The 18,973-nt window shown below is 35.5% G+C and overlaps 1 protein-coding gene across 5 annotated transcripts; it reads left to right on the top strand.

Annotated features, from left to right (window-relative positions):
* The first annotated feature begins 3,963 nt into the window (after nucleotides 1–3,963).
* On the top strand, nucleotides 3,964–18,823 carry LOC113123061 (muscleblind-like protein 2a). Of its 5 annotated transcripts, XM_026294822.1 has the most exons (10): nucleotides 3,964–4,226; nucleotides 6,780–7,335; nucleotides 10,377–10,541; nucleotides 10,643–10,846; nucleotides 10,970–11,224; nucleotides 12,470–12,523; nucleotides 12,859–13,015; nucleotides 14,098–14,133; nucleotides 14,792–14,886; nucleotides 15,949–18,823. In XM_026294822.1, exons 2-10 carry the CDS (start codon nucleotides 7,144–7,146, stop codon nucleotides 15,961–15,963), a joined length of 1,173 nt encoding a protein of 390 aa, XP_026150607.1. In that variant the 5' UTR covers nucleotides 3,964–4,226; nucleotides 6,780–7,143; the 3' UTR covers nucleotides 15,964–18,823. The 5 variants fall into 5 exon arrangements, with proteins under 5 accessions (XP_026150607.1, XP_026150610.1, XP_026150605.1 ...); XM_026294825.1 differs by lacking the exon at nucleotides 12,470–12,523; XM_026294820.1 differs by lacking the exon at nucleotides 14,792–14,886.
* Nucleotides 18,824–18,973: the final 150 nt, after the last annotated feature.

The following is an 18,973-nucleotide window of genomic DNA, read 5'->3' as shown; positions in this document are numbered from 1 at the left end:
AAGAACTGTAGCAGCACCAGGGAGAGCATGAGAAATCCATTAGGCAAATATTCATGCAAAAGAAATCAAGGACCTCACAAACTACAGTGCAGCTTAGATTGGTAATGGCTTCCTGAGAGGCATGTGCTGTGTGTAAAGGTTTAGAAACAGACACGTTGAAACTGCACCATGTCGAGGTCTCCAAACCTGTAAATGAATACAGGACGACAAGGTGCACTTATCTGTAATTAATTTGACACTTTGTTTGGGAACGAAACAGCGGGGAAATAATGTTCAAGGTTGGTAGAGAGCAGTAAGCCTGCAAATGGGTGCTATGATGCATTACTTCAATATAAAACTAGAAATACTGTTCAGTGTGAGCAAAAGGTCTTTGGAATGCAAGACGTTCAAAGATAACAAATGTTTACACAACAAGCCCTGAAGGTTACAGAACTATCCAGTGTATATGATTTAGAGACTGTATTTATGTACAACCTTTACAGTAAAAGCATAACTTGTCACTACTTTCATTGGGATAAAAGGAAAATTCCCATTGTTTAACCACAAAGGACAAATAGAAAAGAACCTGCAGTGTTAATAGATGTAAAATTAATCACACTTAAGGGAATAGAAACAAATTCTAAGCAGTTCAGCAGCAGATGGGCTTCTTTCAAATCCAGCAGTAAAACCACAGTTTCAAGCATATAAATCATGAAACTATCATTGAACTCTGAATTCTGGAATGTTTTTCTTTTTTTGTCTGATATTTTTCAAATGTTTTTAAAGTTAATAAAGTAGAAGTACAATTCCAGGAATAGTTGTTAAATATTTAATACTAATATTTTCACCCCAGACTCAGAAGAGCCAACAGTCTGATGAGTTCCATGTGTTTTTGACTAAATTTGTTCAGAAAAACTGAAGTTAATTTCAGTTCATTAAGAGACTAAATGTAACTTCAAACATGTCTGTATTTGTTTGGGAAACAGAAACCAAGATATATGAACCTTACTGCAAATAAATGTTATTTCAGGCACAAAGGTCTGTACATACAATAATCTTCTTTGACATTTATCTAACACTGTATAACCCTAGTAACTGTGCTATGTAAGTTATGTAACTAACTTTTCGGCATTATCAAAATGCATCATATTATAACCAATAACTACTGTATATACTTGGGCCAAATGTGTTATGAGAAGGTTCATAATGTACTCATCAAACTTTACTGTCATTTTAATAAAAATTATAAGATTTAATGAACTAAATGCCTGTATACTTCTTTCTTTACAGTCATGGTAACAATATAATGCAAATTTTAAGTTATTTATATAATTAGTGAGCAAGCTCCAGCAGATCCCTGTGACCTTGGTTAGAAATAAGCAGCTATAGATAATGGATGGATGGATGGATGGATAATTAGTAAGAGTGGAAGCTAAGCTGCTATTGTTCCCTCCTACATTAAAACTATAAGTAAAGCAAAGAACTTGAATAAAGAAAAACACATTCAAGAATAAATATCCTGTATGTCAAACCTTTTACAGATGGACAACCAATAAATAAGTAGTGTTTGTCATAAAGGAAAGACGTTAGATGATGCCTAGTAACACTACATAGATGATAATCATGGAAAAATAGATAGAATTAATTACTGTACTCTCTGGATGCTGTAGTTGACTGTAATTTACTGTCAAATAATAGAAAGAAAAAGTGTAAAGCATAGTCTTCCTGCAATAAGTAGACAGAACAAATCGCAACTCTGCTCTGCTGATACTTTTTCCTTTTGCAAAAGCAGAAGTAATTATAGAGAAGGCATGTTCGGACTCAGAAATAGCCACACAATTACAATGTAAATGTTCTGAATATTTTTATTTCTCTTCCCGTGAAGCATGTTTGTGCTGCTTTGGGGATGCTTACAGATGTAATATATTTACAGTACTGATTTTCTATGACATTATTTTAATATTTTCACTTATTTCAATTATTTTCAACTCAAATAAACATACATTTATGCAACAAGCTAGATAAGTGAAGCTAATGTATGAAAATGTACAGCAAAACCTTTTATTCAATGTATGTGGTACTTTCACCCTGAAATGCAGCGAAATGTATTAAGGTCAGCACTTCATCCATTGCAGCAAGTAATTTGCACATAGATACTGTGTCATTCTGTAATATGAGGATGCATGTATGACTTGAAAAAAAAAAGTGTTGCTAGAAGATCGTGCTCTACTTTCACAGTCTTCACTGTCAGCACAAAAACCAGCTCCTAAACTCACCTCACCCCCTCCTGTTGAGCCTCTGGGTCTGTAAGATTTTTGAAAATATATTTTAGAGAAGACTGACATCTACTGGGCTTAAGATAGAATTTCAACTTTTCTCCATTGATTGTTCAACTGACAAGATTTTTCATGTTTTCCTTTACAGCAGAAATATATAGAAATATGATAGAAATAGCCTGACTCCTTTTCAAACAAATATATTTTGTGACACATAAAATTGCCTCTTTTACAGTTTTCCACTACTGGAAGTGTTGGAGTGTTGCACTCAGCAATAATTTTAGAAGAGACCTACATTTACATTTTTATAATTAAAATTAGGGAAATCTGTAAAAATAAGGGGTACCATAGAAGTTCATTTCATAAATGTTATGAGCAAGCCTTAAGATGTTAGCTTTTCCATTAACCAAAAACACACAGTTGGGAAGTAATGCCAAATGATACTAAATGAAGTGTAAATAATGTGTGAAGAACAAACAGGGTCACGGTTAAGGGGAAAAAAGCATGCATTGCTGCATTTGCTTTGTTCTTATATCTGACTCACACTGACAGTGACATTTCCCTCAAAGGGAGCAATATGGTGACCATTTCCCTGCGTCATTTGATGCCACAGTGCCTCAGTGTGACAGATCGGGATAAACAAAGGAAAGGAGGAAGAAAGGAGGAAATAGATCAATTAGTCCTAACTGGTGTGTGTGTGTGTGTGTGTGTGTGTGTGTGTGTGTGTGTGTGTGTGTGTGTGTGTGTGTGTGGTGAATATTAACAAAAGCTAATGACAGGTAATAGAATGGATAAAATGTTGCATTCACTTGCATTGAATTTCCTGTTATCTGTCAGCTGCTACATTCAAAGGTTGGTGTTTTTTAATTACTAAATGAATTTATTGGGACATTTAGACTTTATTAGAATATAATTTGGTTCAAAATGAATGACAGGAAAAACATGCAACTGAAGTATAGGATACTTTATATAGAGTCTAGCACAGATAAGGAAAAGCATACTGTCCATGTAAGTAGCTGCAAACATAAAGTTATTTTTTAATTTTATTGCAAAATGTTATTAAACATAAAATCTCATTCCCTTCTCTCTCCCTCCCCTATCTGATTTTATCTGGGTTAGACATCTTATTTGACCTTGAGCAGAACCACGTGATAAGGCCGGTGTTAGTGTATTTGTTGCTTTTTCTTCTGACTACACAGAACAACATTTCTCATTACAATTCTTACAAGCTCTTCTATTATTATTTCTTACAGGTTACAAATTGATAGATAATTAACTTTTTAGGCTAAATGGAATATTTCATCATCTAAAATGCAAACGATTGTTAATTACAAACGATTTATATGATTGTATCTTGTTAATTTCATATTTGTGTTATATTTTATTATTGTATCTCTAAACTATTCCAGAAAACTCGCATGTTTTCGTTGCTGTTCCCTTGGTAACAAGCAAACCCTTGCCCTTTTGGCTTACTGGCATTCATTTGGATCGTACCACTTTGCATTCATAGGGGTGACATTAGGAGGTATAATTATATAATTACTCTTTTTACAAACAAACATTTAGCGTTCAAATCAATTTCATGCACATGAGGTTCTTATAATGTTTTATATTCCTGTGAATTATTTTAATCGCCGTATATTAAATTGTTGTTATGACAAAGATTCTCAGCGCACCTCGGAAAAACCCCCTCATCACGCTCATCTGACGACTGTACAGTAAGCTGTCAAAAGCTTGTTGCTCAAATCTGAGCACTACAACAAAGTAAAGAAGAACTGAGGCAGAGCACGTAGACGAAATAACAAGATTTAATTGTGCGAACAGAGTGAGACCAGTATGGGTTGCGGAACAGACGTTTAGGGGGCACTTGACATCTTGTTTTCGGTAGTTCAGTGGGGCTGCCGTGTCGTCTGTCCTAGCTGGTGCGTGATTGCTGTATCCTCTGGGAAGCGGTTCATCCGTGATGATGAGGTAAGCAGGTGCACGCCTCGGCTAATAATGTGGCTAACGTAAACTAACAAACGCTCCTGTTCATGTTCTCTGCATCGTTAGCCCATGACAGCCGTGTCTTCATTTTGCTAGCTAGTATCTGTCATTAGCTAGCTGAAGTAGCTCGGGATGAAAATGCAATTCAGAGACTAATGTTACACCAACGCTCCGAAGTAGCGTCTACGAAGATTTTTTTACGCTGCCATAACGTTAGTGTCCGGTTAGTTAATGTCGTAAAGTAAAAGTAGCAATATCACACTGTAAAATACTCGCTTACAAAAAAGTGTTAGCTAACTGAAATGTAAGTGTAATCAGAAAAATGTTTAGTCAGGTGTCAATAGTAAAAGTACTCAGGGCAGAAACGTATACTGTACTACTATACATTAATATAACAGCTACAGCATTTTAATGTTGTAATGTAACATTATTATTATTGAAGTGCAGCTAATTTTGTAGTTTTATGTATGACTGAAGACAAGTTAGTCTCATTTATCTCCAGATTAGATTTTGAAATGATTAATTTATTGTTTGGTTTGTAAACAGTTGAAAGGAAACTGCATATTTAAGAAGCTGGAACCATGAAATAGTTGGCATTTGTACATGAATAATATAGACAAAGGCAATTATCATAGTAGCTGCCAATTAAATTTTCTCATTTGACTAGGCTAATACTTTCTTCTGTATATAATCTGTAATAAAGCATTTTACATATTTCAAGTCTTCATAAGTTTTGTATGCAAAAATTTTATTTTGTAAAGTCTAATCTAATCTACATGCTGCTGTCAAATAAAATATGGAGTAAAAAGGAAGGAGGATGCAGCAAAACATAAATATAAAGTGCCATAAAAAGAAAATTTAAAGTCCAGGTATCTTAAATAACTACAGTGCTTGAGTAAATATAGGCCTTATTACACTGAGAGATAAAGGGTCAACTGCCAGTAGTGTCCTGCTTCAGGCTGTGCAGCAATTTTTTTTTTTTATATAGCACATCAGCTTCTGGTTTTCCATTGGCCAGTTTCTGACTGGGAGGGTCTTCCCTCAGGCCGGCAACCAGGCAGGAAGGGGGTGGCTGGAAATGTTTCAGCTAGAGTTGGACACACAGTCTACTTTTACTGAACTGAAAATCCTTGGTCACTAAATCCACTGGACAGAGAGGGAGATAAAAGCTGTTCTTGTGGTCATTGTCTTTGCAGGTTAGCTAGTCAAAACTTGTATTTCTGGACTGTGTTCTTGGTCTGGGCCAGAAGTTCTTTAGTGCAGCTGCAGCATGAAGTGAAAGAGGTGGGTTTTCTTGCTTGGTTTCCTGACTTGCGGCTAAAGGAATTTGCTGCAGAATGCTGAGGGATAGCAGTAAGCAGTGCAGCCAAGAGACTGTTACAGTTAAAAACAGCAGGGTTTATTCTGAATCTGTGCCTTTGGAGTCTTTTTACATAATAGACGATGTTTGTTACTCTCAGTGGAGAAACTGTACAGATTTATTACAGATGTATCCAGCTCTTGGGTTACTATTGTTTCTGCCTGTTCAGCAACTTCCTGTGTGTTTTACTACTTAGCGTACAGGTCTGACTACTGTCTCCTGTATTTAGCTTAGCTTAGTCCTGCTTTCCTTGTGTTCTGTACGTGCTTTGTGTATCCTAGAGTCAGCATATCACACTGTAGCAATTCAGCCCTAGGTGTTTGTGTCATCCCACATTAGCAAATAGAGAGCAACAGTGAGAGAGAATGAGCAGTGTAAAGTACAGAATTTACCACAGTAAAACGTATGATTGCAGTGAACTGCATTTTTAATTGGCCATCTGTTTTAGTGAATACTGATTAACACACTTTATTACAAATGTAGCATAATGCACATATTATGACTATAACTTTATTGATTTATTGATCACTATGACACCACTCAGCTACACATGCCAGGCCAGCAGAATAACTATGGCTCTGTGTACCATTTATGGTTTTTTCAAAGCAGCATGGTCTCTAATATAAAAGTAAAAATGTGCAGAGACAGTGTTACATGGATTGATACACAACAAACATCGGTACTTTTATAAAGTTGAAAATGGTCAATTTAAATACTGGACATCTGTATTATATGCCAATTAGCTACCATTAGCAATGTTAGGCAGGAATGAGAGTTTAATAATGCAGTGGATGCTTTTGCTGACAAAATAATGAAATATATAAAGATAATATATAAAGAAATATCTCATTCACAGTGATTACGGTCCGTGTGCAACAATGATCCCTAGGCGGAGCAGATCCGATAACGCAAATGGTAGTGATTAAACGAATATTCGAGGCGAAGAATTTGTTTCAAGGATTTTTTTTAATCGAGTTTCAAATTACTCGAGTAATCGTTGCATTCCTAATAATTACGCTAAGTAATATTTATTACAGTTTGAAGAAATAACATGAAATACCAGGACTGTTCAGACATTATTGAATGTAGTTCTATTTCAAATGTATATTAATAATATGATAATTATAATGGTTGTTTGTATACAGTATCATTAATGTACGTGTGTTTTTGTCTTTCAGATCCCCAATAGGAAGTGCCTTTAAGAAGATACCCACGACTTGATGTTGGTGTGTGTACATGGCCTGTCTATGCTTTCTTTAAGGCCAAACTCATGCACCAACTCAGGATATCTCAGATGTAAACTGTTTGCCACCCCTTTGCTCTCAAATTTAGCATCTAAAGAATGCTAAAGTAGAGTGATAATATATGAGAATAATCATTTTTAGTTGAGTGGTGTTTTCTCTGCGATTGACCAGCAATCTGATCTTTCTGCACCAGTGGATGGAGGATTAACCAGGTTGTTTTAAATGAGCACTTTGTACATACAGTTAACCTACAGCTTTTAGTTTATGAGGCGCATGACTGACTTTTAAAATTTAATGTATGCTTAAAACTTTCGACATGGCGTTGAACATTTCTTCAGTAAGGGACACAAAATGGCTAACTCTGGAAGTCTGTCGACAGTTTCAGCGGGGAAACTGTTCTCGTACTGATGAGGAATGCAAATTCGCTCATCCGCCAAAGAGCTGCCAAATTGAAAATGGTAGAGTTATTGCCTGCTTTGACTCACTGAAGGTAAGAATTACTGCACTCACTGTATTACCAGTGACAGCTAATGATACTTTTCCATGTGTAATTTTTTTTTTTGTGTAAAGAAATACAAAATGTAAAACTTCCCATAATTTTCCATATTGGCATCCGTGTCCCTTAATGAATGGCTTCTTTGTTGTATTTTGCCAAATATAGATTGAAAATACATTCTTACATGTATTTTTTCAATTTTACTGTTTTTTTCAATTAATGAAATTCCTCATTTTGGTGCAGGTTTCATTCAACAGTGCGACTTCACAGATATTATATATAGCCATATAGCCAGGTGAACCTGCTTACTTACTTATAACAAGACATGGGTTAGGGTGTGAGTTTGATAAAGGCTATATTTTATCTTATATGTAAAACCATAAATCTTCTATTTTTCCTCCCCATCCTATCTTCTATTAGAAATTCTCTGGTGTTGCTCCAGTGGTTGTGAAATTATAGCAAACACCACACTTTTCTAAAACATTAAATAATAAAATACCTGTCAGATGTTATTATCACTTATCTAGTGTGGACTGTAAAATTTCTTTCTAGCAGCCAGTTGGATTGCAGCCAGTTTATTCTCCTGTTTAAGTCCAAAGGCTGTCTTAATCCACTCTCACACATTTTCTATCACAGCACAATACAGCTGTGCCCCCTGGATTATTCTCATGTAGAGTCTTTGTCTTATCTCCTCACTGGAGGCAGTTTATACACAGCTTGTCTGTGCTCCAGTGGTCAAGAGCCTGAAACTACTACCACACTGTCGGAACCTTATTCCTTTATCTAAAAACAACATTCATTGTTCATCTTGAATATTGTTAAATGGATTGTTAAGGAGAAGTGATGATCTTAATTTAAACAGTAAGTAGTCAGCACAGATGTTCATCATGGGAAGTGTCATGTTGTTGCTTTAACTTCCATTAAAGTGTTTTACCATTAAAGGTGAGAAACCTAAAAAACCTCATTAACATGCTGTAAAGCCTGACACTGCTGTGAGGATGGAAATAAGAGGCCAGCTAGCAAACCTACAGCTGCTGCAGCCATATAAAGAAGCCACAGCTCTTCTTTATAAGTAGGGTTTTGTTTAAAGAGTTATTTGAATATCTGTTATTGACATCTCTACTGGTATCTTGTTCATTGGTGAAAACTCTAACTGTGACCCTCTCTATGTACATTTTTTTAAAGACAAATAGAACTAGTTGCCCAAAATATGCTTTCCTAACAAATGTTGTCTTTCTGTTAATCATTTTGACTTATCTCCTAATGACCTTCTATTGCACGTGATTTGTTCATTTTAGATTTGTGGAGAAGAAGTAGAGATCAAAACAATTACTGCTGCATTTTAATATACACACACACACACTACCCCTCACAGAGATAACATTATTATACCAACGAATGTGCACATGGTTTTGTGTTGTAGCTTGTATCCCAAGACATTCATAAGGGGAGTCGTGAAAACTAAGATCAAGCGAAGGATGATAAATGCTCAACTTTTTCGCTGTAAACTTTGTCTCGTTTACCCGCAGTCATTTCTTGTGGCTTTCTCTCATGGCTGTTTTATGGTACACAGATTTTACAGAGAGAGAGGCAAACCTGCTCATCACTCTCTTTCATTGAAGTCAGCAATAACCTTCCTTCTGTCCTTTAAGTAGAAGTTTTGTGCAAATTATGTCTCTTATAAGGAGCAGATCCTGGCAACCAGTCCACATAAAACTATCCTCTGTAAACTAAGATAAAGTTAAATATTATTGTGACACAGTAGTCAGGGGGCACCTTCCTCCCCTCTGAGTTTGACTGAAGTCTTCACACCTGTGGCATATGAACTTATTTCCACAGTAAATGTTTCAGCACAGGTGAATTCTTTGTTGTTGGCACTGTATCCTATCCTAAACCTATGTAGATGTTCACTCAAAATAAGTCATATAAATCTCATGAGGGAAATGCAGGGGAATTAGTTCTTGATGAAAGGATTTGAATATGTAGGACAGAAGAAGCTAACCTCTCATTGGGCTAATGCAGATGCTTGATTGACAGAAATTATGTTAGTAGGCTAATTTTGAAGTCTAAAAGAAAAGGATAATACTCCAACTTAATAACCAGACTGTTGAAATATGAAGCAAATTACCACTGGATTCCCACAGCTGGCAAGCTCAGGGATATCTTATGTAGCCCATGAGCCTTTTCTTAACTTCCCTCATAATAGTTGCAGTATTGTCATAAAGGGAGCACTGTGAGTGGATTTCGGGCTGGTTTTCATCTCAGTTATACTCTCTACATTTATATCAGATTGATCTACAACACACCATTTATGACCCAAGCAAATGTCAAGTGCCAATATGGGAAATTGTGTTTCCATTATGTAACAGGATGAGCAGTATAACCATGGAGGTTGAGATGATGGATAATTATGTTGAATGTACATGAGAATTCTCATCTTAATTTAAACCATTTTACACAATAAAAGTCACTGTAGTATATTTAAAATTGTTTTTTCTGACATCCAGCTGTGATCAGATACTGAAAGGTCACACACAGATCGCAGCAGGTTAAGTTTTTTTCCCACAAATATAAACCAACGCTACAGTTGAAAAATGGTGTATCACATTAAAATGTTTCACACAGTTGCCTTTTGAAGCCTTTTTGAACTTTTAGATGAGCATGATTGTATTTTAAATACATTGATGAAAATAGTACTGTTTGGCACTGACTCCAAACCATATATTAATTTAAAACTGATCCCAAACTGGGATTCCTCTGGTCAAGATGTTTAAAAATGGAAACCATGTCACACAGTAAGATGGCTGTATGTGTGGTCCCAACAGTCATTAAACCATCAAAACTAAATTGATTAAAAAAAAATTGTAGGATTGTGCCTCATCTCCATGGTGCTTAGGAGTATTGCAACACTACAGTTCTCATATTAAATCCTATTGAATATTGTAATGAGTCTCAGGAAACTTAATCTGACGACATTTCTACAGCTATCAGTTATGCTGATAAAAATGGGTTTTTTTTATTGTCTCTGAATTAAGGGCCGATGCTCAAGAGAGAACTGCAAGTATCTCCATCCGCCTGCACATTTAAAAGCCCAGTTGGAGATAAATGGGCGCAACAATCTCATCCAGCAGAAGACAGCAGCAGCCGTGCTTGCCCAACAGATGCAGCTCATGATCCCTGGACACAGTCTTCAGCCTGTGGTAAGACCCTCATAATCAATCTCACCCTTTAGTTTTTTGTGTTATGGGAAAATGCTGGTCTATCATGCCTCGCCTCATAGACAGCATTTAATTTTACACAGGGACTTGGCGCAAATACTGGTCTTGCTTATGGTTCATACATGACACCTTTGAGCCATGGAATGAGCCTCCTTCCCTCAGACATCATCCCCAGCACCCCAGTTCTTGTCTCTGGGAGCCCACCCGTCACGGTCCAGAGTTCATCTTCGTCTTCTTCTTCTGCTTCTTCTCCTTCACAAAAGCTGCAGCGCACAGACAAACTAGAGGTAATCAAGCACCACAGGGAATTATTTAACATAAAAAAATATTAGTAATTATGCAGGTATAGACAATCTGGCCAAATGCAGAGAGCTGATTTCTCTTGCTGTCTTTATGATTGCTCCTCTCAGATTTGTCGTGAGTTTCAGCGGGGAAATTGTGCAAGAGGGGAGACAGATTGCCGTTTTGCTCACCCCATTGACAGTCCGATGATTGACACCACTGATAACACCGTCACTGTTTGCATGGACTACATCAAGAGCCGCTGCTCCAGGGAGAAGTGCAAGTATTTTCACCCGCCTGCACATTTGCAGGCCAAAATCAAGTCCAGTCAACAACTATTGACTCAGCCAACCGTGGCAGCCCAGGCCACAGCTGCAGCCGTGGTAAGACGGAGACTTACTGATCACTCAAATTTGTTTTAGCTTGCAAAGAAGCACCTCTAAACATTGTTTATATTCACATATGTGATCAAGAGGTTTTGGTCATAAATGGAAAATCTGCTTTGTGTGACTTTCTTATCTAATAATTGAAAACATAACCTGTTTTAAGTTCATAGTTGTTTATCAATACAAATGTAAAATTAAAACACATTATAAAGTAGGATGAAATGAATGGAGATCAGATACAGAGGTTTAGTTCTTGAGTATTAGAAGGCATTCCAATCAAATTGTCAAATAGCTCATTCAGTAGTTTAGATATTGCTGAAGCAAGAGCTTGACCATACCATAGAGTGTGATTTACTTAATTACTAATCTCGGTGATAAGTACCTTCATGGAAAACTGCACAAAGGAGCACAAAGTGATCTATTATACACTTAAGATCCACATCAGTTTTCCCCTTTCCTAAACCCTAAATATATTGTAAAATTAACCATATTTGCTCTGATGTGCTTTCTTACCCTTCACAAACTCTGTCATTTTTCATATGCATCATGTTTTTTGTATTTTGATTATGTTTTTGTTGCATGAATTTTAAGTATGCATTTTTATGCATGTACAACTTTTAGGAGAAGAATAATCTGTCATGAAACCAAAAGCCTAAGGATGAAAATAGTAAATGCAGCTCACCATTTTGTGCTTTGTACAGTACCATTGGATACATGGTCATTTCACCTGCTCGTATGTGATTTTGCTTTAAGCTAAGTCTCACAAAACCAAGTCAATTTTCAGTTAACAATAGCTTTCTTAGCGCTTACTGTCTATAACATTTTTACTTTCTTTAAAGCTTTAAAAACAATATCCAGTGTGTATTCTATAACAATTAAACATGTGTTTATAGTTAACCCACTCAGATTAAATAACATTGACAAAGTGTACACATAATGTAAAGGTGTACAGGATTGTACTTTGTCATTGTAAAGTTGGTTGCCATTAGGTGTATCTATTGACCTATGAATTCAGGTGTCTTTAGTTAATGCATCTCTTAATCAGTTATTTTGGTTTTTCTGCATGTATATTGTGCTTTATGTGGTAAACTACATTCTGATTATTTTGTTTTGTTTTCCCCCTCCCACCGATCCACAACGCTGTCCCCCATGATGCACCTCTGCTTGCTGTTACCTGTATGTTAATACGCTTGAATCCCATTGGCCCACTGCCATCATGTGCTCGCTGCCTGCTATTAAAAGACTCAGGCGACTGCCAAAGCAATGAAGCGACCCCTCGAGGCAACTGTAGATCTGGTATTTTCACCTTTTGCTTTGCATGCAGCTATTAATTCAACTGTAATAACTTTTGTTCATTTTTGTCACTGTGGCTTATTCAAGTCTCATATAGTCTTTATGTCCACAGTCATCATCAGTGTTTTTAGGTGCTAAGTTGACAAATATATTTTTAAAATTTTGGTGAATACATTATTCTGTTTATATCTGTATCCTACAACTGTGCTTGATTTTTCTCCATCACTGTTAATTTGTAGTTGTAAATACTAAACATTAAATGTGTGTGAAACATGCTGAACAGAGATGGGAGATATGGGAAACTGTAGTGTTTTATGTCTCCTCTTGTTACTTTTCAGGCTTTTCCCCACAATATCCTCCAACCCCTTACAAAGAGACCAGCTCTTGAGAAGATCAGCTGGGCCACTTCTCTCCTCAGCCCCAGTTTTTTGCACTATCAACAGACCCTGGCCAACACACAGCTGCAGCATTCCACTGCAGCATTTTATCCCACAGGTAAACGTTAAAATTGTTATACATTTGATGCTAAACAGGTACAACTTCCCATTTTCCATTCTATGAGTATCTTTCTATTTTATTCTGGGCTTAAATACTGCTCACAAATGTCATACACACTTAATGTTGACACTTAAAAAAATTAAGAACTTGTCAAGTGTCTATGCAACAGAAAGACACTTCCTAAAAGGATATAACTCCTAACCCTTAAGAGTTATTACCAACTACAGACCTTTTTCACAACAAACATTTTGACTTGTCATGATAGGAAAAGCACAGATTTTTTTTGAATCACATTAACAATGGTTCTGTCCTATTTAACCATCCCAGTAAGTCACAGTATTTTTTCTCTCTTATTTATAACAGTCTCATAACTGTCTGCGAACCATTGTTGTGGAACAGTTTTTCTCTGGAAGAGGAAGTTAAATAAAAGTCAATGTTGAACTCAAAACTTTTGCATGGATTAATTGTGCTTCTTCAAGCAGGTCCTCTGATCACTACCATTCCTTTGGAATCATAGTTCATAGCTTTGACTTTTCAAGATTTTTCAAGGACAGTTAAACTTATCAAAACAAGTTTTACAGCTTCCACAACATTTAGTTTGTTCTATGCATCATAAATTGAAAATAGATTAGCTTCTTCTGAGTTAAAGTGTTTCAACACATGTACAAATTATTTCAGTTTTCAGTTCATCATCACATTTGACAATACAGTTGTCAAAATAGATCAAGCCTTCAACTGTTATGAACTCCACATTAATGTGGACTGTTGCTTCTGACAGTATTCACAGCTGTTTAGTTTTTGCACATTTTCCATTTCAAAATATGCAGTATGCAAATCACTAAGTGAAGGGGTGTGGATACTTTACAAAGCAACTGGACATACTGTAAGTTCTGCTTAATTGATAAATTGGTTGTCATGTGAAACATATGGGGACTTCCCCACATCAACTAATCACTGTGCTCTGAAGTTGACTTATAAGTGCAAGATTTATTGATGTGGACTGAACCCAGTGTTGACTATATTGATATATGTCAGTCACACTAAAATACATTTTGTCTTTCCATTTCATAATCACACAGGTTCTGTCTTGTGCATGTCTCCTGCTAACAGCATTGGTAGGTCTCTTCCTTAATTTTATAAACTAATAATAAATGCACAACACATTTGATACATTTACTGCGTTTGTAAAAGATATTATTCTTGTTCCTGTATATGAGAGAAAATGTTTCAGTCAGGATCCATTAATCACAAAGACTCATTAAATAATTTTTCTCCTGCTCTATGAATATTTTTTGGTTGTGTATGTGTGATAATTTGCCAATCACCATGTGTTATAGATACTCGCTTATAACATAATTTAAATAATTCATAGTACAGTATACAAATGTAAGCGTTTTGGTGAATTTTGTTGGTAGACTTGCTATACACCATGAATTAGGAAATTTGCATATCATACTTGATATTTATTTTCTTGTTACTGTTGGTTTATTTTATTAATCAAAACTTTTTAAATACACTTTAATCATATCTGGTGGCCTTGCTGTACATTGTGGACAGATTTCCTAACTTTATCTCTTGTTAGTCCTCCTTTTATGTTCTCCCTCTGCTGTCTCGCTGTGCTGTGTGATCACATGCCATCTGCTGGTCTAACCCAATGATGTTTTGCTGCTAACTTCATTTTGTATTTGCTTGGCAAGAGAGAGAAAACATTGCTATGGTTACCATAATGCTCCACCTCCCTTTTCATTGCTTTCGTGGTTCTTTTCCTGAAAGTCCCCATGATGTACAGTGCTACGCCTGCTACTGTCTCTGCAGCAACTACTCCCGCCACAAGTGTCCCCTACGCAGCAACAGCACCAGCCAATCAGGTTTGCTCCTTATTAAAGCTTTCTGTCATAAATCCTTGAGCTCTGAATAAGTGCTTCATCTTTAAATCAGAAGAGTTGCTTCGTCAGCATAGCAGTGCCCTGCTTGCATTGCCTATCATAAAGCTTCATTTATCTGTAGACCTTAGGTAGATCTACTAGGCTTCATCTCACCCCTTTCTCTTATGACAGCACTTATTTGGTTTTCCATCTGCAAGAGGTGTTACGTATATTCTTTATTGCATGTTTTTTGCTTTGTTCAATTCTTTTGGTTTATTTAATACACAGTTCTGATGTTTTCTGAAGTGAGGAGGGAATAGCAGATTAGGTTTCTGTCACAAAGGTTATAATAATTACTTTACATTTGCAGTAGTTGTATTATTGTCATCCGTGAAAATACATTGTCTTCTCATTTTGTTCTTGGAACTTTGTACTGAGAAATCTTTCAGAAGGGGCGATATTAAGCTGTACGTGTGTATATCTGTTTGACAATGACCTTCACTATGGGACTTATATTATTTATGTTTTGATAATCTTAGTACCCAGGCTCAAACATTTAACTGTTTTTATGGTTTGGAGTTTCTAGATGAATCGATGTAAAATATTTGGTCTTCAAAAACAATATTTCTCACCTCAAATGCTTGTTATGCAGTGTGTGCGTGTCTGTGTGTGTCTGTGTGTGTGTGTGTGTGTGTGTGTGTGTGTGTGTGTGTGTCTGTGTGTGTGTGTCTGTGTGTGTGTGGGTGTGTGTGTGTGTGTGTGTGTGTGTGTGTGTATTACATTATATTGGAGTGAAAGTTTCCAAAGAAACAAACCAGTGTATATGTTAGACATTTGAGTAATATGTGTTTAAAAAGGTAAACAAGTGGGAAAAGTTTTTATTTTAAATGACTGAAACCTAAAAGGAAAATTAAGGCATTGATTTTATTTAATCTTATCTTTGTTACAGACAGTAAATCTTGATGAGTACTTTATGATGTTTGTCATGTAACAAAAACACATTTGGCCCAAATGTATGGTTATTGTGTGAAATTACTAAGCACGTGTCTTTTGCCCCTGAAACAGATCATCCTCAAGTAACTACAAGAAACAGAAGCCGATGCCCTGTTGCTGCTGTTAAAGACCTTAAATGGCCACTCTGTAAATACTCTATTAGCACCATACCTAGTATACAACAAGCTGCATGTTGAGAACATCACTGATCGAAAAATTGTAGGTATTACTTTGATATTGTGATATTAAATTACACAACACAATTACTAAGATTGAACTGTGTTATATAAATGTCATAGAAGATTATTGTATGTACAGACCATTGCACCTGAATGAACATGCATTCGCAGTAATGTCCATAATATCTTGGTTGCTGTTTCCTAAACCAATACTGACAAGTTGAAGTTACATTTAGCCTCTTAATGAACTCAAATGCACTGGCTTCAGTTCAAATAATTTTTTGTAAACACATGCGACCAGTAGAAATGCAGAAATCAGAAAGAAAATGGGTAGTGCAGATAGTAACACCTCAATGGTAACAAAAAACAAATATTGTTCACTAACTATTGTACTGTAAGTAATGTAAATACTACATGTGGAGGAGCTGAGCACAACACATCTAAAAACTTTCTAGTGTATAGACAGTGCATGTTAATGTCAGGTGCGAAGGAGTCTATCTCAGATTGTTAAACTTTTTTTCCCCTTCATGAATGTCTCATATAAACTATTTTTCATATAATGATTGTCTACCTAATACCAGTTTTAATTATTTTAAACTAGCTAGTAAAAAGCACTTATTTTAACTTTAAACACATTGTAAAAATGTAAGTTGACAACAGCATTATTGAGGTTTCGTTAAGATACTCTTAGGGTGGTCAGTCTATGCTGTTCACCATTAGCCCTAGAGAACAGAATCAGTGCTCCACCTCCTGGTGTGCCTTTGCATTGCAGAAACTATACAGTATGTTGGTACACAGTAAAGGGCATGGGAACTCCACTGCTCATATTCAAACTAAGGTTGTGAGATCATATAAGAGTTGAGTAGTGTGTGGACTGTTTAATGTCTTAATGTTACAGTTAGTTGTCAGTACTGTATTTTTGAAAATTACAAGTGCCTAAAGAAATGTGCACGCAATAAGCATATTTAAAAGGCTTTGTGTTAAAGAAATCATTCTGTAATTACATCACATTTAGAAAAATGTTATGCCATGTCAGTGCATTAGTATTTTGTGTATGCCTGTTCAGATTTGTATTTTACATTTAATTTTCAGTCATGCTCACATTTCTGTGTAACTTGATTGTATGTAAATTAGTGTCCAACTTAATTTTATTTTGTTTTGTTTTAAGATTCTAAAGTAGTTTACAGCAAAGTAAAATACTTTATGTAGAAAAGTGGAACTGATGTAGGAAATTTGATGAAAGTCTGTGTATGATTGACATATGACAATATGGAACCACCTGTCTTTGAGATTTGCAGCTGACAGAGTGGGCATTGTCTGTTTAAGTACAGTAAATATTCTTTTCTAATATACATAATATTCTCTGTAACACATTTCATATACATTTTAGTTTCCTATTTCTCAAATATCAGCTTTTCCTTTAAATGTCCTTTCAGATGACTATGTTTTTTTGTTTTTTTTTAAATTGTATGTGTTTGTGTGTGAATAACCCACATAGTCCACCAAGAGATCCTTCATTTGCCCACTCTTTTTTCATTGTTTTACACATTATTGGATGGAATATGTGGATACCTGCCTATTTTTTAGTTTAACTTTAGCAAAGTTAAACTCCCAAAATATATTCTCTCCTATTTAATGATGAATGTAATTTATTAAACTTACCTTAGCTTTGCTAGAAGTTCCTCAAAGGACCTTGATCTGTTGTATTACTCTATGAAAAGTGTCTCTGTCAAGGGATCCAATGTTGGCGCAAAGATAAGCTTAAAGCATTTCCTTCTTGTCACTGCCTTCTCACCTATAAGGGACAACAAACCTGTCTATGAGCAAGGCCATAGAATTGCTTTTTATGTACAAAAGTGCAAATAATTTTCATCAAAGTGTAATAATAGTTTATCATTTTATTATTTTCATTTATTGCTAAGGCAATCTATAGCAGTGATAAAACTATATTTTTAACTTGTTTCTCCTCACAATAACACATTCCATTGTAGAGTCAGATATTTGACTAGTATGCAGTGGTAAAACACTGTAAATGATCCAGTGTTCGCTGACTTTTTTTTGGTTATACATAGTTTTCCATGCATGCTTACATCATGCAACAAAACTAATCCAGTGCTGAGTTATCAAAATTTTTAATCAAAGGGTCAGCTGTTTTTTTTTCCATATTATTGCTTTAAAAAATTATATTTTCCTTTAATTTATTATTCCTGGAAGTAAAAGGAATGTGTCTGAATGTTTGTTTCAAACAAAAAAAACATGGATGCATGCATACACCTGCACATGGAAGTTGTTTGAGGTTTTGATCACCCAGTCAAAAAGACATGGGCAGTAAGAATGTTTTGTTGCATTGACTGATTGAAACATTTCCCTTAAGCACTTTCTTAGTCACACAACTGAGAAGACATGCTTTTTGTGATCTTTGCCTTATATTTGATCTATTCTGAAGTTTGCATTTGTTTATAGTTATGAACTTCATATTAGTTAGTAAAACTAATTCAGCTAAACTTTTATGTGAAATTATTTTTTAAGGTCAAAATAATCGTAGAACAAAGCCAAACACTACCCAGAAAGGCTTGATGTTGAAAGGACTAACTAGCTTGCCATTACAAATGGCTATGTTAAAATATATGTCACCTCATTGCCAACTAAATATAAGCCTTTCCCAGTTTTATTTGTGCTTAATTAAACTTTAAGTGTGACTCGTTTTCTTTCTGTAAATTCAAGATTGTGTGAAATCTAGTATTGCAAATAAAAAAATGTCATTTAAATGCGTGGATTCTGTGATTTTGAACTGTATATTTACTTTGCATTGTTTTGATGTTAATCTTTCTTAAATTCTTAAATTGAGCTCATGCAGGTTTTGTGTAAAATAGACATTTGCCTAAAAAAAAAAAAAATCTACATTGATAAAATATGAC

This window comes from Mastacembelus armatus, chromosome 21 (assembly GCF_900324485.2).
Source record: "Mastacembelus armatus chromosome 21, fMasArm1.2, whole genome shotgun sequence".
In the NCBI taxonomy this organism is placed as follows: domain Eukaryota; kingdom Metazoa; phylum Chordata; class Actinopteri; order Synbranchiformes; family Mastacembelidae; genus Mastacembelus; species Mastacembelus armatus.
This window is presented reverse-complemented; position numbering and strand designations above follow the sequence as displayed.